The sequence below is a fragment of the Pelecanus crispus genome, chromosome 1 (genome assembly GCF_030463565.1).
Source record: "Pelecanus crispus isolate bPelCri1 chromosome 1, bPelCri1.pri, whole genome shotgun sequence".
NCBI classification, from domain to species: Eukaryota; Metazoa; Chordata; class Aves; order Pelecaniformes; family Pelecanidae; genus Pelecanus; species Pelecanus crispus.
Window position 1 is genome coordinate 134,390,053 of NC_134643.1, and position 22,880 is coordinate 134,412,932.

Consider the following 22,880-nt stretch of genomic DNA (forward strand, 5'->3'; position numbering starts at 1 on the left):
CAATTTAATTCTGCACAAGCCATGGCTTGGTCTTCTGTGGGACATTTTCTGTCTGTCTCCTTTCTTTTGCAGGATTTTAAGTGAAAGAGACAGAATAAAAAGTCCAGCTGCAGTAACTTCATTGACACAATGGGTTTTATCTATGTTGCTAGTATATTGAATACAGTAGAAGCTACAGGTTTCCATTAGGAATCTGCAAGTAGTATTTTTCTTCTTATAACACTGCGGTTAAACACTCAAGCTATCAGTGTTTGTATTGATCATCTAAGGAGACCTCATGCTTTATCTTCTTTAACAATGAACTTTGCTCAGAAGGATAAAGGGAATGGATATTGGTTCTCCTCCTCTTGAATCCCAGAACAGTATCCTTTAGAGGTCACTTTTTTGTTGTTTAAAATGTGTGATTAAAGTATTGTTGTTCCCAGATGACCAATGTTTGGGATGGGAGGAGAGAGAGGCAAGTGTGTAACACCTGGTAGAATAAGTTTGCAAATGAACTGGCATTATTTGAGATAACAATAAATGACAGCTGTAAAAGGAAGATTTACCAATATGGAGAGAGAACACATTAAATTGCATCTATTTAAATAATTATTAATTAAACTCTCTATTTCTGCATAATTTAATATGACCATTATTAAAATCACACAATTCATCCAAGTAAGCATGCCCGTTTAACCTGGGGGCTGCTTTGTGGAGAAGAGAGGATCTCAGCTCCTGAAAAAAAGGTGTCTGCCAAAATCACAGTCACAGTCCTTCTGGGCCTCAGTTTCCTCCTCTGTAAAATAAGTAGAATAACCTGATTTTTTTCCCCCACTGAGCTGCTATATTAATGTATCCTTTTTGTAAATCCAGTAGAAGGATACAAAATGTTCTAATGTTCTTGGGCTTGTTGTTATGAGCATTTTCTATTTTGAATCCCTGTGCAATTTTAGATGGGAGGCAGAAGTGGGTCATTCCCTAGCGATCTTATTATGGAAATCTTTCCTTTATATAAGGACCTTTAATTCTGCTGTTGCTCCTCTGCCTTATTGGTGACAGATTTGGCCATCGCTTGTTTATCAGTACATATTTATTTTAATACATCACAGTGGCTTCTGCCCATGGGCTATTACCTTGAATTGTAAAATAACTTTTATTAGTATTTCTGTAAAGAAGAAGGTCCTGTCACCAAAGATGTAGTGGTAGCACAAAACATCAGGAACTCTGACCCAAGAAACCAAACCTAATTAATCAGAGCCTGCAGCTCAACCCAGTTTGCTGTTCAACAGTAGTTTTGATTAGTAGGACTAGAGGCAAAGACGACTTTTTCCTTCAGTGCTTAAAAAGAGAAGAAAAGAAAATGCATGTATACATTTGACACAAGCTGGTGCATACATTGCAGATTACTGTTGTTTAGGCTGGGTGTCCTTGAATCACAGAACAACTTTAATGACCATTAGCCGCTCTCTCAGTGATTAAGTAAATGATCTCAAGACAATGAACTGCTGGGTATGTTCCCAAACACTTGGTACAGTTTATTGAAACTGATCAGTTTAAACAAGCGGTAAATTGAGATTCACTTCAACCTCTACCTATTTGGCAAATACAATTAGTGAAGACACTCCCTAGCTTATGGAGAGGTGAAGCTGACTTTCAGTACTGACAGAAAGTGCAAATCTTTAATGCATCAATGTTGGTAATTTACATTCAGTATTGGGAATAAAAATCTAAAAGACATGGGTGTTTTCTGGAGCTCCAGAGAGCAGCAAGAACATCAGCTCAGCAATCACTGTTGCTGATGTGCTGTATGAGGAATGCATATTCAAGTCAGTGCCTAATGCAGCGAGAAAAAAAAATTGCAGTTGTTAACGCATCTTGAACTGAAAGAAAATTTGGGCCTTGGTGGAAAGAAATGAAAGACAGACATACTTAGAAAGTAGGAAACATACTAAGAAGCTACCTTACCTCCATCTAGTTCTTCAGCTCCAAAATGATTCCTGTAGAAGAGCATAATCTCTATCTTGTAACACTTGTAGATAGTAACTAAACAAACAAGCAGCAGAAGAATAGCACCAAGCCCACCAGCAAGCTCAACTGTGTACATCAGCTCTGCAAAGAATCACAAAAGACAATAACAACCACATTCCAAACCACAGAAAGATTAGCAGCAGATCTCGCTCTTATGTGAAACATTAAAATAAAATAATGAATGATGGGTTATTTTTGTATTTATTTCATTATAGGGCCCTTGACGAAATACCTAATTAATAGATTTTTTTTTTTTCCTTTAATAAAATAGTTTTTCCTCTGGTACACCATCTGAACTGCTCATTTAAAAAATAACAATTGTTGGGGATGGTTTCGTGTATGAGTGTATGCATGTATGTAAGAGATATTTGATAACTCTCTTCCTTCTCTGTAGATAGATCACAGTTTGCTTTACACAGATAAATGTTGACATTCCACTTACAATGAAAGCAGAGGTGAATGTTTCTTTTTTGGGGACTATAATGCAAACACAGCTCCTCCCTTACTCCTCACACGAAGAAGATGAGTTTCAGTCTACTGAATAAGATTACACTAAAGATTTGATTTTTTTTTTCCAAAGAAAAATAAAAATTTTTAGAAAACCCCCAAACTTGAGAGTTGTGAAGACAAATTATCCAAGGAACCCTCACATCTCAGTTACATGTTAATATTTTTGACACAGTGTCCCAATGATCTGCAGTTCATCTTTATTCTCCTCTTTCCCCCAGTGGGGTTGGCTTATGTGTAGTCACAGCAAACCATCCGGATTTGTCCATTCTGACATTCCCATTCAGACCATGACCCCCTGGTGTCTTCACTGCATGCTGCCACTGGAGACTCACATGATGGATTGAGATCCTTGCCATGTAGCTCCGTTCCTGAGGACAGGGGCTCTGGTCAAATGTGGCCACAACTATCACCAGCAGCATCCTCAGTGGGGCTGCTTAACAGTGCATAAGTAATATGCCATCATGGACTTTCACCCCCCCAGTCTTAAGTGTTGCACACTCAAGGAAGCTCACACAGTTAGGTGGCATCCATTTAGTTGTTACTTTTCATTTGCATATTGACTGAAAACTGGCAATGTTAAAAAAGGAGGGCGGGAGGAGGAAGAGCGTTACTAACAATGTTGCAATTTGAAATGAGTAATAAACAGCATATCTTAAGACCACCCATACTTTTCCAATATCACTCAGTTTTGAGGAATGCCAAGAAATCAGATCTTGGAAATCCAAGATATACAGTTTGCTTCATAAAAATCTGTGCTGAAGAAAGCTCAGTTCCGTGTTATTTTCACAGTATCCTCTTCCAGTGGGCAGCTTCTGTCTGAGTGAAGCAGGGTAGCCCTGAAGTAACCTTTTTTTTTTTTGTGTGTGTGGTTATGTAGATACATTACTCCAGCACAATACAATTCAATTAGAGAAATAAAAGGTTAGAGGAAAAAGTGACAATTCCATTTATTTTGACTGCATCTACTGAGAATCACACACTTTTTTATTATTTTGAGGCAACTGTAAGAAGATTTCATTGCTCTCTAGAAGACACTAAAAGTGTAATAAAATAAAATAAAAAGGCATTTATATTCCATGTCACTCTCTCCAAAACTGTGCTGGAAACTCCTTTGTGTTAGATATTTTTAAGACTGGCATGGTTATTTCAGACTTTCAATAATTTTTCTGGTCCAGAGAGGGGAATGTTATTAAAAACACCCAACAAAAAACTGTTTTCATAGACAAGTAATACAGTATTTTAGAATATAAATGGAAATGGAAATTAGTCTGCACTGGCTCACTATACCCTGTTTATCATTTTGTACTACAGGTGATGCAGCTGTTCTGGTAACTACAAGAAAGGCTTTAATATTTTGGGTTGCCAGGCACAAAATACTCTATGTGCCTGCTGTTATGACTCATTAAAGGCAAGGAAGAACCTTACAAGTGGAAAACAAAATTTTTTCCTAAATTAATGATTTTGAGATTAAATGGAAAAAGTAACTGCAGGTAGTCATCTCTTCTCTGTCACTGTGCATGAAATCAGACTAATGCACTGCATAACTTTTGCCAACAGAGAGTCCCTCTTAGTTATCTTTTTCTCCAAAAAATATTTCAAGTTTATGCCTATATTTTTACTTCAGTAAAGTCTATCTAAACACACATGAAACTGTCCTAAATTAGGCAATCAAAGCAAACATCAAAATTCTCTAAGTCACCCTGAAACATACTAGAAATTGCTTTTTTATGTGCTGCTGCCGAGCCCATCATGACCACTTATGAGCACAAGAATAATGTGGTTCTTTCTTAAACAGATTTGTTTGCCGTGTAAGTTTCATGCTCTGTCCATCTAGCATAGCAAGCATGTATTTTTCTCCATGCTGGACAATGTCTATTAGCACAGGTTCACTCTCTGTCTTGGGTGCTGTTTGTCAGGGTCCAGAGGCAGAGAGGAGCAGTGATTAGCCAGGCAGACTGCTGCGTCCTTACACCCAGGTCTGCAAATGCCTGAGCTAACCCCCAAAGCCCTGGAAGTGGGACAGCCACACCTGTGCAGCACCATGGAAGGTGGGACAGATTGGCCTGGGCACTCCACCACACCAGGCTGATTGCTTTCAAGCCTTGAATTAGTATTTCTGCAGGATGCTAAACTGCGCCCCACAGGGGCACTGGCTGGCGTTGAGCGGCCACAGGAATTTTGTGAACAGCGTTACCCTGTGTTGTGCTGAACTGAAGGTGTGAGGAGCGGAAGGCTTCGTCCTGCCTCTGCTGTTGGCCCCTTGGGTGACTGAAGCCATTTCACATTTCTGTGCCTTGGTTTTCCCAGTGTGAATTGGGGAGGGCGCGTCTGGCTCCTTTGTGGGAGGGGTTACTCCTGAAAGGTGCTCTGGGAATGCCAAGGGTGTTGGGGATGTGTATGCTAACAATGATGCAGTGACTGTTAAAGATAAGTTAGAGTGTAACAGCAAGGTTAGAGTGTAAGGCTACCTTCACAATAACAATTTTTTCTGCTGCTTTATTCTGCCTTTTGCATTGCGATTTAGGCACAGTTGCTGCAGCAAGCATTACACTTCCTTTGAAGTGTGATCTGTTTTTCCTGCTGAAATTCAAGTTTCCTGTAGCGGCTCCATGCTAAAAAGATTCAATTTCAGCACAATTCCACATCAGAGGGGAGAGACAAAAAGTGCAAGCCTTTTAAAATCTATTTAGCCTCTGTGTTACATTGCTCAAATTACAGACCTGGCCCTCCTTAAGGAGCTGAGGCTGAATGTAGAAAATAGTAGAGGAAAATTACTCGGCTAACCCTTAGGGAGACAGGCATTCTGTTAAACACAACAAATGAGCAAGTGCCAGGGAGTTACATCCAGAAGCACAGCAATCATTTAGTTACAGGCAATTAACAATAGTCCTCCAGTAGCACGGGAACAGTTCTACTCCAAGGGAAAACACATTGATTACTGCTGCAGTAGTAGATTGGTTTCTGAATAAATAGCTTCAATTTAAAACAAGATTTGTTACAAGCATTTTGACCAATGTCTACAATTTTTTTTCCTTATTGGGAGGCTTTGGGCAAGCAACCCAGTGAAAGAGATGGCTAATTAAAACAAAGTATGTGTCCTCTTCAAATATCCAGCACAATATAGCTGGTAATAAACACACTCATTTAATACTGATTCTATCCTAACTGTTAGGCATATTTGTAGGATATATCTTTAATTTTCACCCAGCTTTAATATTTGATAAACTTCTTTTCACTGTGTCATGCAGGTAATTCGCTTATCGTAGCTGAAGTTGTAACAAGAAAGTAAATAAAAGGGTGCCTTCAAAGATTCATATCTTTTGACTTATACGACATGCTTCAGGGAATTTACATTTAATGATCTGTGATAATTTAAAATTAATCTTATTCTATTCATTAGTCCACATACAGCTGAGCTACTAAGAAAAATAATTATATTTCAAACGTTCTTTTTTTGTGATTTATAACTCTTCGAGGACATGTGATTTATAGCTGTGTATTCAATTTCTGAGCCTTTTTCAAAATCCAATTACAGTCTATCTAAGGTTTCAATTTTGCAATCACTTACGCAGATTGCTTAACTTCATGGACTATAAGTAATCCCTCTGAAGTCAACAGGACTATTCACAGAGCTTCAGGTTAGCACATAAATAAATCTTTGCAACTTTGTGGCCTAAACTCATTTCCATTCTCTGCTTGTCTTGGGCGATTTAACTCACAAAGCTACAAGGTTTGGTTAGAGACAGCTGTCAGTTTGTCTAGGCATACTTTCATAGGGCTCAATTGTTAAATTGTAAAGGTAATGAATATAATTTGGAAGGGGAGCAGTTGAAGACAATACTAAAGCTCTTATGATGACACCTGAGAGAAGGTAAAGACAGCAGATACTGACAACCAATGCAAGACTGATGGGCCATAACATGCAGCTTTGCTTGTAAACAGGTGTGTTTCTTCTGAAGGAAGGAGGAGGCTGGCTAACACAGGGATACTCATCTGAGTGTCATTTCAGACATCAGCAGTAAATAGTAGGCAGAGTTTAGGTTAAGAAGAAAGAAACAGACACTCACAGTTTAAAAAAGGAGAAGTATGTGCTTTTTTCCTCTTTTTCCCCCCTGCTTAATACAGTACTCATTATGGCATGGCTGTAAAACAATTTCTCTTTCCAAAGTATAGCATATGAAACCACAGCTTTATACAGCATATGCATATCCAATGTGCATATATACATATCAAATCTATTCTCTACTTTTTAAGACTTTTTGCTTGTTTGTTTCAACATGCCAAACAAAAACTGTTTGTATTTAAGGTACCTAGATGGCTTTGTGGATACTGTTGTGAATAATTACTGATGGATATTGTAAGACAATAATACTTCTGATACCAGTAGAAACAGGTTTGGGATGTTCCTGAGCTTGATTATGAAATAATTTCTTAGTACAAAGTATATGCTTTCTGCCAGCATAGGCCACGCATGCCTGTAGATGTCTGCAGAGTTGACTTAAGGTGGCTAAGTTTAGTTACAATTTTTAATGTGGTTTTCAATGCAGTAGTTTATTTATTAGAACTATTGAGACCTAGTTATCTCACTTTATTTTTTAGATCAATATATAATGTATATTCCCGATTCATCTATGACAAAGAACTAGTTGGGTTAGGGATTATATGTACGTATGTATATATGTGGGCAAATACAAGACAGGGAACTTGTTAACCTATTCATCAGTATGGCAGGCATCCTATCTGAGCCTTGGTGGTATTGGATTTCTCAGTGTTATTAGAATAGAGATAGTAAATTATTATAATACAAGTATATTCTTACTGATGACATTTTTAGTTCTTCTGAGAAGTGTAGGATACCTGTTCCCAGCAGGAGAATAATTACTATCTCCAACAGTATGTTAGCTCAAAAGAGGATAAGGTTGAAAAGAATATAGATGCTGCAATGTTACTGAAGTTTACTACATTTAAGAACACTGCACTTTAAAAGCAGTTTATATTCCAGGTAGAAGGAAAAAAATCGTCATGGTGTGGAATTGCATTAATCTGTGGTTAGCTTCCCCAAATAAATGAATTGTGTATGACTTAAAACCTTACTGATTAGGAGAGCTTCTATTTGCTTATTGCACTACAGAAATCAGACAGCCCACACAATTACTTCTTTTAGATCTTCCGAAATAAATGAATGTAAGAAGCACTGGGAGGTGTTAAAATGTGGGGAAAAATGGAGTACCAAGTTCCAAGAATGTAAGATCATAAAACATACTGTTTACATTTTTTCTGAGGATAGCATTAATGAATAATTTAGCTCTGCATGGATTATGGGAACAATTTGTGACATTTTATTTTAAAATATTTTCATCCTTGCCAATCAAGGTTAGGATTGCACTTAGACATTATATAAAGAGAAGAACTATGATAAAAGCAGTACAAAAGCTGTTTTAAAAAGGAATCTGTTAAGCAAAGCAACTTGTTTGACACTTTGTCAGAGGAAAGTTAGATTTAGCCACATGCTAAGTAATCTGACTAACCTTTTTACTGGAAATGTTTTAGTCCAATTTTCTAAAGGATGAGAAAAACCTTACTGATGAAGAAAATGGTCTTGTAAAGAGTTTCTGTCAGGCAGCAGTCTTTAGCATTCTACTAATTTACTGATTTTAGATGAGATTGAGTGTAAAAAGAAGAGTCACTTTCAGTTAGGTTTGGGACAGGAAGGGAGGCGATATTTGACTTTTGGCCGTATGTCATGAACTTCTTGTCAATTGAACCTTTGCACTGCCCAGCACAGTGACAACCTGAAGGCTTCTTGAATGGCCATAGGGGATGAAAAATCAATTCCCATCAAATCAAATCCAATTTAAATTCAAATTCTAAAACGTGGTGAGGAACTCTGCAAAGTTTTTCCTGCAGTGCAGAATAAAAAATGAATGCTTTATACACTGGTAGATATACATGTGTCTTAACTGACCAAGTGCGTCAGAGTTTTGTTTCCACCGAGACTCAGAGATTTGCTGAAATGTTCAAGTAAGTAGGACCAATTAACAGAAGTTGAAATATAAAACTCATTGTTCTCATATCTCACATGATGAGCTCCCATTCAGAAATTTCGGAAGCATCATGAAGCTTTATGGCAAAGGGAGCTATAACACCTGCGGTTTCTTTGTAGAGGTTAGAAAAGAACTTGTTTCTTTTCTCTTTTAAGTCTTAATTGTCACTCATCACTACCACTGTATGAAATCATGTCCTAGTGGCCGAAAATGCTCATGAGATCAAAAACTTAGCTTATTCAAGTCCTTACAGTAATAAAACAGATTTACACTATTATGTGAATGACACTGTAATTTGAGGTGCTCGTCAGATATTCTGTTATTGTTAATAACTGTATGAAGAAAATTCAGCATTACTTGCTATTCAGAATTTGCTATTCAATTGTACAGAAAATACTAATATGATGTTTATGCATTAAAAAATGATGAGTTTAAAGTATGCCTACGTATTCATAGGTTTCCTCAAGATGCATTTCCTATAGGAAATATCAACTTGTTTCTTTTTCAAACATACATTCTCATGGGCAATTTCAAACAGAATAAATCTCTTCCTCTAAGCAATTTATTTCAGTGAAGGTCTTTTTTTGTCCCAACAGAAAAAAAGTTGTTTTAACCATCCCTCATTAGCTTATAGTCAATAAGACCCATATAAGCCCATTGAGAACACCTATGATAGAGGAAAATAAACCCAAAACATAAAAAAGGCCTAGGACAGGAAATTAGACAGCACTGACAAAATTGGAAAAAAGGGAAAGAGATACTTTGAAAAAATACATAAAGTATGTTACCTGCTCTTAGTTCTGGTGTCTGTCCCATGAAAAGTACAGGTATATTATTAAGCTTTTAGAATAATATCAATAACATAAAAAAAAATGCCAAGATATAATTTGAGATTATTTTTGCTTTAGAGTTTTAGTTGCAGACATGCAGACAAGAATTTCCATGAAAATAATCACATAATTGGATAATACTCCAATAATAGATAATTTCCAACATCGTCTATGATTAAATGAGACTACAAAGGCTTTGATCCAGCATGTAAGTCATACTTTTCAATACATAACAATATAGAAGAGCATTCTTTCTCCTTATGCATTATATTTTTATCTACTACATTGGTAGTCTATGGGCTTGTGTTCTTGAATTAAAAACCTGTGAAGAAATTAGAATTATAGTGTGTGATCTACCCCTTATATCATCTGCAATATGTGGTCTGTCATTAATAAATTTGTGCTTAGCTGCTGTCACTACCACTCTCAAAATTAATTTCTAGAAGGTTCCTCTACCTGGCTGAAGATTAACATGTAACTGCTACCCATGATCAATGATAACTGTAACCAACAAGTAAAAAAATCAGCGTTAGATTATAACAAGTAATTTTTTTTTTTTTCCCTCACACAAAAGAGAAAATAACTTGATTATTATAAAGGTGATAGACAGAGATTTGGCCAACAGCTGGTGGAAGGGAATGAAAATGAAATCTCCTGGGTTCTGATCACTCTCTTTTTCTGATTATTTTTGCACAAATTTTGTAGGAATGGACCAGAAAAGGAAACAGCATCAGCATTGTCATGCTTAAAATGCTCTACTGCCTTTAGCTCCGAGTTAAATGCCCCCTACGCAAGCATCTGAGGAAAGTCTAAAAATGGTTAGTTGGCTGCACAAAAACATGGATCATAGGTTTTCTCCACTGGCAGTCAGAAAGTAAAAGAAGCTCAGGAGAAAATCAGGGCTCAGCTCCCCGAGATCTGGGCTTGAGGGAGGTGCCAGGGACCCCAGCTTTCTGCCAGTGATGGATGGATATCCAAACTGAGTTCTCTTTTCCTGCACAAGTGGTGCTGGAGTCTGGGGGAGCTGTGTTCTGCTCCCCTCCCGAAATTCCTCGCGGGAAAGGGGAGGCTCCAGGCTTCTGTTCCAGTGCCGCATCAGGGAAAGAGCAGAAGCCCCCTCTCCCCAGCTGAATGTGCCAGGCAGTGGCTTCTGGTGGGGACCACCATCAGAGGGACCCTGCTTGTGTTTCCTGTGAGGTGAGTGTGTGTCCCTGCTGGGCTGACCAGTGGGAGGAGTGAGGAAGATGCATCCAGCTTTTTGCTGGTGGTTTAGACTCAACTTCTTGCCCTTTCAGGGCCTGTGTAATTGCAGGCATATCCAAAAGCTCTGCCTGGAAGTTTAAGTTTACAGAGGATATATTGAGCAGGGCGAAGTAACAGTTGCAAGGGTATTTGAAAGGCTTAAATTTTGTACCTGAATTCCCACTGCAGAATTTGGCCCTAAATACCTCTTTTCCCAGGAACACTCTTTGTTCAGTAACAGAGATTTCTGCTTTCCTGTCCCTTCTGATCCTGGTGATAATATACCACATATGAAGTTTAAGAAGGATTATAATTTCTTTTTCAGGTATCCAGTGAACATTCCAGATTCAGCATTTTTGTTGGTTTATACTGCTGGAAAAAAAGATCACTAACTAGAAACCCAGCCAAAACTAATCTCTCCGCAAATGCTTCGGTGTTCAGGAAGCAAATTTACCTAATTGTTAGGTCCCAATTGTTCTAAGTGAGCCAGAAATTAATAAGCAGCTAACTCATTCCTAGCAGAGACTAAATGTGGATCTAAACAAGGAAACCTAAAATGAAATGTTGTCATGGTGATACAGGAGACTAAGCAAGCAGTGCAAAGCTCCTCTTCCTAGGAGACCTGAGAGACTAGCTCAAATTTTTATCTGTCATGGTTAATTTATTATTTCACTGAAACAGTTGTCAACATGCAAAATATGTAGAAGGCTTGTAACAGATCCCTTTTGTTTTTCGAGGGCACAACAGATTTTGTTTCCAAATCACAATTTCAGATTCAACCTTACTTAAAGAGGGGAAAAAAAAAAAATTGGGGGAGTTTTTGCTATTTTTAGCTTTTTGCTCTGTATAAGGGCAATTAAATATTGAGGTTACTTCCTCTTAAGCGTGCCATCATGAGGCCACATACTGTGGTGTGTTTGACATACTGATTTCTCCAAGAAAGGAAGCAAGGAAAGTAGACCCTTGCAAAATGTATGCATGCATGCACTCTGGTAGATTAAAAAGCTGGTGGTCACAGAACAGAAAAGACTTATGTGTTGTCAGTCTCGGAGCTACTGCTTGTATGGAAGGGAAAATAAGGACTCACCATCAGCATGTGACTTAATATATGTCAGTTAATTAAGTATTTGGTTTAAAGTAACTTAAGCCTTAAAATTTCTTTATTTTCAGTGTTCCATGCACTAATCTCATTTTTAAAACAAGTCATTGGATTTCAGTGTTTGTTGGGTTAAGCTCTTGCTCTGGGTTCAAACGTCTCTGAATTAGGAGTATATGACTACTAGCAGGTAAATTATTGAGGTTCAATTACGTAATAAGTTAATTTCCCATCTCAGTAACTTCAAGAAAACATGGCAAATGCCAGGCTAAGCAGAACATCTGATTATTTACATCTGCATCTCTTAAGAAGCAATGACAATAGTTCTGAGAAATGGTACAAATTAGTTCAATTAATTAAAAGTACACAAAAATACTTTTAAATAAATGAGTCACACTGTCTTGATTTATGGCTTTCTTTTAAACTTAGACAGACTTTGCATACTACAAGACTAAAACTAGGGAAGATATCACGGCTTTGATATAAATTGAGATGCCACAAGTAGTTCAGCAGCACAGTAAGAGCCTGGTTTGCTCAGCTTTACAAACAGTCTGAAAAAAGCACAGTAATGACAGTGAAGTACAGGCACTGCTCCTGATTATTCTTTGCTCTCTTAAACCAGCAGGATGCTGCATGAGGGTGGGGACTGTTAAGCCCAGGCATATGGAGCACCCTTTGGGAGGTAAAGTGAACAAAGTGGATCTGGGAACCTCGCTTTGTAAGAGATTCTCCACCTCTCTGTAATTATCTCCGTGGGGGATGGTTGTGGCCATTAGGCAGGCTGGAATCACGGGATGTGAGTGGTGAGTAGAAGCAGAATGGTCCTTAGAAGTTTCTGTCATGACACTTCACTTCAGAAATGTTGGTGTTAAACAAATGTGTTAGAAGGAAAATGTCCACGGTCAGGCTATGCTGGAACTCCCCTGGCACAGGGTTTATGTGGCATTTTTGACAGAAGTGGAATGTATTTTTCTTGGCTTGTCTAATATTTGATTTTATTTCTTACAGAAAATTACTACAGTTGTATTACCTGTAACTTCCTATTATTTTTTTCTCTGTTGAGCCTTTATTAGTTTTAAGGTTCACGAATTATGAAATGCATCTTTTATATAAATATAATTAAAAGGTGTTATTGTTATTTTTCCCAGTGACAGCCATAGTTAACAACAACATTTCTGTTTTATATTGAGAGTTGTACAAATGCCTGGGGAAAAATGATCTTTGCCTGTTAATATCTCAGGAAACCAAAATTCCTGCTTGCATCAGAAGGAAGCTCTACAAACTGACTGCCCCTATATTGTACCATTTCATGGAGAAAAACTGCATATTTACCCCTTTTATGTAGAAGAATACTGGCATGTCGGCGTCCATTTCCATTTTCGACGTAGCACGAGTAATTCCCCAGATCTGCCTCTTCCACAGAGTCAAGAATCAATGAGATGGAAACCTCCTGTTCCCCGAGATGTTCCTTGAGAACCCTGAGAAAGAAGCAACCATCGCTGCTATGCTGCTTATATCATAGCAGAGCATTAAATAATCATGACATGATAATGCTACTTACAATTCATAACTCCCTGGCTTCAAATTTGGCTATGGTTTGATGAAATCTTAATTAAATTATATCATGCCCTTTTCTTCCTCACTTCTAATGAGGAGGTTTGGCTTTGTAAATGTTAATGAGAGCTTCAGTTAATTGTCTTCTTTAAGCAGGATGATGTACATACTGATAATATATTATTGCACACTGATGTAGACCCTGATCTGTGAAGTATGTGAAATCTTGAAATGTTAGAAGAGAGAAAAAGAAAACAGTTATTTTGGGGTTCCGTGTCACACTAGGAGTCTGGACCAAACACACTATTTGTGCACTTTCTGAGGGTCTTCAACATGTCACTCAGAAATACTGTGTTCATGCCAGGGTCTGAAAAGTTATTTCTTGAATGTATTATAAAATTTGACTGTGTATTATAAATCTGTAGAAATAACTGGCATACCAGCTATGCTTGTTCATACAGATAATAAATAATAAAAAAAAACCTCCTGTGTAAGACTGCACCTGTCTTTGCATTGCTTGCTTCTCCTCTTAGCAAGCCCATCCATGGTTTTAGAAACCCAGCAAAGCAAATCACAAACTGCTCTAGGCTGCTCCTTCATGTCACACCTGAGAAAAGAAGTGGAAACCAGCCTTCCTGCACCTCCCTCTACAAAACAAGAAAAGTTGTTAGGAGGTTCTTGTCACCTTTTTATCAACCTTCAGAAAGCCAAGTCTCTGGCTGAAGGGCTTAGGAGAAGCTTTAGATGCAAAATACAACTGATCTGGTTGTCATGCACTATTTAGTGTATTGGTCTCTTATAGGATAAACTTGAAGTACACTGTAGTGAAATATGCTTCCAAGATGATCTTGAATGTCTATGTGGCCTTCTTGATTTTGGTAAAGGAATCGTCTCTCTTACTTTGGTCACACTGAAGAAGTCCAAGGTTAAGCTGAAAATGAGTGTGACTTCATGTCTTTTGATGAGATAGTAAACTCCTATGTAAGAGGTGAAGTGTAAATAAGCTCATTTTGTTCTATTACAGACAATTGCTGTGGATAACAAATCTGTGATTATTTAGCTTCCTTTGTAACACACATTTAGATTTGCCTTCATTTCTGGGTTTATCCATGATATATAGCAATATGCACACATACAGAATTATAAATGAAAAAGGCATCTCTTCAGATCCAAGTAGATACTTCATACTGGATAGGAGCTGATATGCTATGTCAAGCATGTAATTCACAATACAAACCCACTTTTTTCTTAATTTCCAAATGAGGCAGCACTTTTAGGAGCAGTAAAAGTACATGCCACGAGTTGCCAGATCCTCTCTAAAACAAGATTTTCAGCAGATATAAGCAGCCCACATAACAGGATGCTTGGCTCTCACATCCCAGGAAACTAAATTTTTAACTTGAAGAAAAGAGATCAAAACATTCCAAAAGAGAAGCTAGACTTCAGCATTTATTTAAGGCTCCATGTTTTAAAAGACTTCTTTTGAGCTGTTCTCCTTGAATGTATTTATTTTTCGTTATTTCATCTTGGTAACTGTCTTAATGGTTCTTACTGTAGATTGCCAGAGTTTGAAAAAGTCACTATGCAAATTCCAGTCAGTTACACTACAGTACTTCTTGGGCAGCTATTCTGCTTTTGGAGCTCTCTAACATCAGATGTGGCCGAGGAGTGCATTTTTCTGTTCTCTACTGGTAGACTTGAAAAGGTAAAGAATGGATGTTGCAAAACCAGGGATTAGACCCAAAGTATTCCTGAGTTAGCCTGTGATAACCAGTATTACATTAACTACCAAAAAAAGATATTGACAGAAAACCAAAATGCTTTTTCTTTTACCTGATGTCACTTTCCCAAACTCGACTATCATCCAAATCTTCAATAAACTTCTCCCCTTTCATCCAGTAGATTAAAGGACTGACATCTCCACTATATCCAAAGAAAGCTCGGCAGGTTAGATTAGCAGAACCGCCTGTTACGAAGAATATAAGAAAATATATTATTTCAAGATTTGTAGAAAAAGTTTCATTTTTGAATCAGTCACTTTTGTTGATTTAAAAAAACTTTATATTTGTAGAGACCCTCAATATCCAGCTGCTGTTGAAGATGTCTGAAAGTATCTACTTGTCTTGCAACTGTTGTTCAATGTATTTTCTGAAAATAAATACAATAAAAACTAAATTAAATGTTACATAAGAACAGGATTCAATTTTGTATTCTTTTACCAAGTTTTCTATGTTTGGTAAGGAAATGAAAGACTGTTTTTTCAAAACCAGCTAACTTAACCAAAGATTTCCATGTTTTCACTGAAAATAGATAAAGGTTAGGTAAAATAGACATGCAATCACATCTGTGCTAGTTCAGCTTTGCAATGGTTTCTGCAAAGAGGCTGGTAGATTCCTGTAGGGTACCATTTCCAAGGGACAGCCAGCAGAAGGATGTATGCTCATTGTTAAGTTATCTTTGCTGGAAAGTATTAAACACTGAAACTGAAAAAAGAAGATGTGAACTCATTCTGTACTTTGTGGGACATGTCTCACTGTATGAATGGGAATAACCATTAGGTACATGCAGCAAGGAGCAGAAATTCTATATATGTGCAACATTACTTATTTAATTGTTATAACAAAAATTAAAAAATGTAATATGCCTTCACTTTGGTTTATTTTCATTGTGTAGTCTTGCATTGTGTTAGTACTACTTGGCTTTGGGGTTTCAGCTACAGCACATACAGGGGTCGAAACAGTACTTCGCACGTATTTTGTGTGTTGGTAAGATCGGATAAAATTAGCCATACTGTGGACAGCCACATAGTTAAAGATCTCCCGTTCACTACTGTAAAGATGTTTGTCTCAACATGCGCCAATTCTTCTAAACTGCTATGTGCATTTCTTTAGTGGATAATTACACACTGATTTAAAGAAGTGTTGTGACTTAAGGAATGTTTTTCCACCCCCCTGAGGGGAGTATTTTCACGGAATTTATATTACTGCTGAGACCAAACTCATATTTTATTTACACTTTCAATTTTTGATCTTAGGATTTTAAAGCTGACTGACCACAGCTCCTGGAAAAAAGAAAGATGCATTGTTAACACTAGTTCATTCTGTACCGAGATGCCATGAGAAGTCCATCTGGGTTCAATGAATTCCTTAAAAATACACTGCTTTGGGTCAGGACCTGCTCCTTCTCAAACATTAATATTTGAACATCTTATTTACTTTTTAGTATGGCAACAAATGCAGGATACTGTATAACAAGAAGATTAATTATTAAATAAATGTCTTATTTATCTGAAATGATTTGTGGTTTTCTGTAAAGCATCTGACTCCTCTGCCTGGCTTGAACTCTCATGTCCATGCCATAAAAGGTGCAGAATCAAATGTTTGTAATCAAAATATGCAACATCAAGGCAAGTACCATCTATGCTGCTTTCACAAGCTGTTTAGGAACCGAGCTGCTTTTAGTCATTACATGAACTTTTGGTTGCTGCCATGCCCTTTGCCAGCAATGCCTGCTAAGGAGACAGGAGTATCCCAGAACTTGAAATGAGGATGGAGAGCAGGGTCTCATTCATAATCAAAAGGTATGAAATCAAATCTCTGACTAATGAAACATTTTGATAATATCATTTCATTCAGAGCAAAGTTACTTAATGTAAGCTGAAGATCTTCAGCAAGAAAGCAAAAACTCTCTTTCTAAAGACAACCACAGCTCTTGTTTCCACACCCCAGGGAGCAATGGTCAGGAAACCTCCCTGGAAACCCACCTCCTCAATCTCTACACAGCTCACGAAGTTCCATTTGGAAGCACTGGAGAGAAAGATTTTTGCAATCTTGAAGCCCTTTGTGGGGAATGAGATGAGCATTGGGGCACTGACTTCATGTGGGTGAAGTACATGAAAACCTGTAACGGAACATGATAAACTTCCTGATTGTGCCCAGGACATTTTAGCAGCTGCAAACCCAGTTTCTTATAGCAGTTTCATAGCAGATATAAACTAACTTTTTGTTGTTGTTTTGCATCATAATTATGATACCTGAACATGTGAAAGGGAAAATACAAAACCTTAAAGGATTATGAATATCTTGGCCACAGTCATCCAGTCCTAGCACATGTCCAGGGCTGCAAAATGTCTAGTAACCACAGCATTGGGGAACTCTGATCAGTCTCAAAACAGGAGAAGGTGCACATCTAAAGCAAAAGCAGGCTCCTGTGATAATTGGATAACCTCTATGGCATTATCTACCAGTCTTAGAGGAAAGAGTGCTACCTAATGCATCACTGCCACTTCCTGGGCTTTTTCTGGAGCTTTCCCACCAAGTCAAGGCCTGGTTGAAACCTTTTAGCTTTTAAGAGCTGGCAAGATCACAGCTGGAGGGACTGTAGCTTCTGGCCAACTTATCCATGATTCACAGAGATTAGGCACCACAGGTGCTGAACCATCAAAGCTCTCCAGGCTCCTGCAGCTAACAGGCACCCAACTGAGAGCTGATTTTTGCACTGTGCAGGCCTTTAAGCCTTTTACAGGTGACTATTAACACACATAGGTTTGCTTTTTAAAAATAAACTTATTTTGTTAAGGGCAAAAAATGTTGGAAAATAAGAGTTCGTAAGATTAAGGCTTTTTTCCTCATTACATTCTTAAAGGAATTTTCCCCTTAAATACAACATGTAAACATATTTTTAAACACAGAATCCAAAGTTTCCATTCAACATGAAATATTTACACATAGAAATAAATTAGGAAGGATGTAATGCCTCTTAGTAGTACTGTGTTGATTACAGCCACTGAGCAAAGGCCATTAGCATACTGGGTGTTCAGCTATAAATTACCTATATTGTCTACCTTGACCAATCTTCACAATAAGCCAGTGGGAAGTTCATTAGCAAGTCATCAAGGAAGATTTAGTGACCAGCTAATGACCAGCTGTGACCATTAATGAGGATGTCTGTTACTCTAGAGCTTACAGGTCTTTGCAGAGGGCAGTGGAGCTCACTTGGTGGAGCAGAGATGCTCACAGCTGCAGGCACATATAAGTAATGGGCAAACACTGACTGAAGGGCAATATTATGAGTGGACAGAGTATTTTGGGAGCTCTTCTTGATCTCTGCTCCACAGCTGCTCTCATGTGAGTGAGTGTATGCTGTAGGGAGGGCTGCATTTTTCCCTAGAGGTGCACCTTTGAAGTGAGCGGTCAGAGGATACTGAGTTTGGCACAGAGTGGCTGCTCTGCATGATAGTCTGTTTTTAAGGGTGAATATTTTTAGAAAGCATGCAAAATTTAAGTAAATAATGAAAAAGCAGCTTTGCTTCATGTCTAAGCTGATGTATAAAACAACCCCTCAGCCAATTAATAGATATCATTCACAGTTAACGCTAAATCCTAAATCTCTCCGTGTGTTTTCTGTGCTGAGAAAAACTATAGAAGTGATTGAAAAACTGCAGAAGTTTGATGAATGGCTATGTAATGCTTTCTATGCCATTAATTTAAATTTTCCTGTAAATGTTGGATTATTACAGTTTTTTAGTCTATCTTTGAAGGAATTTAAACACATGTTTTAAATTAACCACTACAGAAAACCATCTCTCTCTCTGTGTCCCCTTTGCTGTGAGATGTGAATTCTTGAGAATGTTCTGTCTCAATTTAGGCCCTGGGTAAACTGTTTTTTTTAATGGATCCTTGAAAAGTCCAAAGGCATGAGATTAGAATTATTAAGTGAGACTGATAGTGTTGGGGTTTTTACTAACACCCTTTCCAAAAAAGAAACCAAGCCCAGAACACCCTCAAGAAAGGATGAAAAATGACACTTTTGACTTCTTAGTATGATTGTCATTTTCACTGTGAAATAATGCAATAAAGACATGTAAGAGAACACCTAAAAATTAAGCTTCAACTGCATATTTCTCCATCACCCTTATTTCTGAAGATGAATATGCTTTTAATATATTGAGCGGATTTTTGTAAAAACTGGAATATATAGCACTACATGTTCCTGTTGCTTGCTGTGATAAAGTTGCACTGTCAACTCTAGCCAACTGGGTTCAAGCTAAATTAATCAAAAGCTCTTTTCCATCTAAACTGAGAACAATTTTTGTTACACAGTATGCTTTCAAGTAGAGCAGAATGCAAGGAGAGACCACAAGAAAGTGTGCTTCCTTGAAACCAGCAAATCCCTTCAGCAGAGCAACCCCACTGTTTTTGTGTCCATTTTCTCTAATTGGCAACCTTTGGGGCACTTTGTAAACTACTGCTATGGGAGCCTATGACCAGGAGAGGGCACTGTCTAACTTCTAAACATTAAAAAAAAAAAAAAAAAAAGTAAATTCCTAGTGTATTAGTTCTAATTAAAAACATCAGCCTGCTAAGAACCTGCTAGTTGTAGTTAGCAAATAGTGAGTGTTTGTGGTTAGTGAAATGTCATCTTGTTGGGCAGTATAAATTACACTTGCACCATTAGTCATATAAGTTAACATACACTGTGATGTCACCTGTTCTAGCCTTTGATTTGACAGATTCATCAGTGAAAGACAACCATTTTTGTTGGAAGCAATGACAATTATCAGACATCTTCTGCAACCTCTTTTTAGAAGAATCCTCAAAGATGTATTATGGAAGGGAAGTGTTTTGAGAACCATGATCAGCATCTAGTGATATGGAGGGCCAAGAGAGTGGAAGTGCTCATGTTTTCAGAGAAGGCTCATGTCCTAAGACAGTTCTTGAAAGGGTTCTTGTAAACATGATTAAAGGAAAACAAAAAAGAAAAAAAAAAAAGAAAAATAAGGTACCATATAGTTTTCATGAACCTTGATCACATGATCATATTCTAGGGATCTGTTAGTCTTCCCTTAGTGTAGGATGAACTCCAGAGATTCCTCTTGATTCCTTCCTTGCATGCACAAAGCATCACCTACTGCTACACTGCTCTCCAATTTACATGCATATTTTCACATCTTGATACCTTGTACTCTCTTACCAAATCACAACTGTCTTTCTGTATGTTTCATATAGCAGGTTAGGCCAATAAAAAATAAATAATGTTGTTTCCTGAAATATAACTTCAAGCTGGGAACTGCTAAATTCTACTCTTGTCACTAAGTTGATGTTGTGAAGTCTTTGATAAGGCATCAGGTCTTGCATACAATTGTGAAGACACAACGTGCAAATTCTTTCTACTTTGAATTCAGTGGATGTAGGTTTGAAAGGGCTGGGTATTATCATTCCACTAAATATTACCATGCAAGTATCATACAAAGTGGCTGAATGTGATTACAGAGCTATATCTCTTCATTAATAGAACTGTCCGTATTTTGCTATGCTGTGGAGTGGAATGTTGATTGCATGGGACTGAATTACATATTGAATAAGCTCTTCAAGCCATAAATGTGTAAATTTAGAGTACACACAACCACAAAAAAACCTTATCAGCTGAAGGTTTGCAGCAAGATCAGAGAGAGATTGTAGCTTTTGAACTTTCGCTGAATTTGTAGATACCACTATTTATAGGAGAGGCTAAAAATCACTTCCTTTAATTTCTGGTTTTTTTTTTTTTTTGTTTGTTTGTTTTGGTTTTTTTTTTAATTTGGGAAAAAATCCTACTTCCTACTCATTAGGTTTTTCTTTGTTGTTTTTTCTTTTACTTAGAAGCTAGCCGTCTTCAGCATAGGGCTAAACTGATTTGCCCACACATAGGCGTTTACAGCCACATGAAAAGCCTACAAGGCTTCCAGCTGCTGAATTACAGTTCAACAGTGAGACACTTAATGGAGGTGTCTGTATGTTGCCACTTACATGTTACCTGCCATCATCTGTCAGATATTTGAATCCGCAACACTTAATAAGGTACTATACTGAAACATACATGGTAAGATCTAAGATTAACCTAAGAGTATTAAAAAATTTCAGTGAACTGCTTCATAGATTGTGAAGGAAAAGAAACCCAAATCCTTTCTGCTTTGAACGGGCTCTTTAGCAGCAGGACTGTCAGAGGCAGAGTCAATGAAGACAGCAACCACCACAGCAAACTGCAGAAAAAGAAGTGATGTATGGGACTTTGGGCTCAAAATGCCCAGAACATCTCTCAGGTACATATACTGTTAAACTAACCTTCATTTCACGAGAGGTAACAAACCCCCTGAACCAATAATCTCGATTTTCCTAACAGCAGGCCTCTCCTCTTGATAGATGGTAATGTCAGGCTGGTAAATTAGTTGTTCAGAAAGTATTTTTCATTCCTTCCTCTTCAGAAGTAGAGGCTGGAGTGGAAGACAACTATCAAAGTATAAAGCAAGAGTTGCTAAAGAAAAGGAAAGTCACTGCAATTGTTTCACAAGCTTAACTTAACTTTTACTCCAGAAGCTCATATTTTCTCATGGTTTTTTTAGACCAATGCATTTCTCAGACACTTTTTTCCTATGCCCTCTCTGTCAGATCAAAAAATAATTTATCTTTTAAAAGCTTAGCTGTTTTTAGATATAAGTCACAAGAAAATATCCAATGGAAAAACAACAAAAAAAGAGGAGTGGCTCTAAATGTCAACCTTCACATGTTTTTAGCTCTTACAGACTTAAGACTTGGGAGCTTTAAATCTGTCTGCACCATGCATAGCTTAATATTGTTCAGTGTTTTGTTTCTGGATTTTTCGACCATACTGCCTTTGACTAAGGTGCTCTGGCTTTTGCATTTTAATGATGCTACAGGGTAAGAAAACAAGCTTAGCTAGCAGCCTGAAGTTCCCTTTGCATAAAGGAGTCCCGTATGGGAGACCATACTTCTTATGGTCTCTGTGCCTCAAAAGCGAGGCAGGTAGGTCACGCACCGAGGGATGCCACTGCCCCTCAGCAGTCTCTGATCACCAGAATGGCCTCTTGCAGCTCTAGCTTTGTGAAGTCCTCATCTGGGTCACGTTTTGGGAAACTCTTAGAAAAGCAAGAGGGGTTTCCTGTTTATCTTTTCACATTTCAGGGAGGTTAGATTAGGGAAAAAAAAAAAAAAAAAAATTCAATGCGTGTCTCTCTGGTAAAGAATATTTATTGATAAGAGATATATTAGGGACTGTAACCTCCTGGAGTTCTGTAGATGGATCTGGGCCCCAAGAAACTACAAAGCTGGAATAATTTCTCTATTAGTTAAGGAAGACAGTTTCAAGCCATTACAGCTCTTGCAACATTTTTGTCATTCCCATACAAAACCCAGAAGCAAAGCAGCAGCAGATTGAAAGTGGGACTTAGGCAGCTCCTCAGAATGCAGCTGTCGCTAGACTTGCTTTGCTAAGGAGCTACTTGAATGTAATGATAAATCCAGTTCACCCATGCCTATGATGACAATAATTTTCTAATATAGCACGCTTGCAATAGCACAGCTCCCTTTTCACTTTGCTTTCTTTTACCTGTGCAAGCGGTAGAAATAACTGACCTTTTATTTTTTTTTTTTTTTTAACCTGAGGAGTGTTGGCCCAACAGATGAAAACATTCAAATCTCTTGCCATGGAGGTTTTGTTATAAATCCTGTTTTCTTGTTCTTTCTGAACAGAATATAGTGGGTTTGCTTTGGTCTCTTGTGGGTGCTAGTCCACGTCAAAAAACACAGCACATAAATC

At 37.7% G+C, this 22,880-nt stretch overlaps 1 protein-coding gene across 1 annotated transcript in view; it reads right to left on the reverse strand.

Annotated features, from left to right (window-relative positions):
• IL1RAPL1 (interleukin 1 receptor accessory protein like 1) overlaps positions 1–22,880 on the reverse strand; it is a 380,887-nt gene that overhangs the window by 13,614 nt on the left and 344,393 nt on the right. Inside the window, exons 7-9 of the mRNA XM_075714842.1 lie at positions 15,120–15,252; positions 13,065–13,210; positions 1,948–2,091 (exon numbers count right to left, since the gene is read on the reverse strand). Of these exons, the coding sequence (XP_075570957.1) occupies positions 1,948–2,091; positions 13,065–13,210; positions 15,120–15,252 (423 nt within the window). The remainder of the gene's footprint in view (positions 1–1,947; positions 2,092–13,064; positions 13,211–15,119; positions 15,253–22,880) is intronic.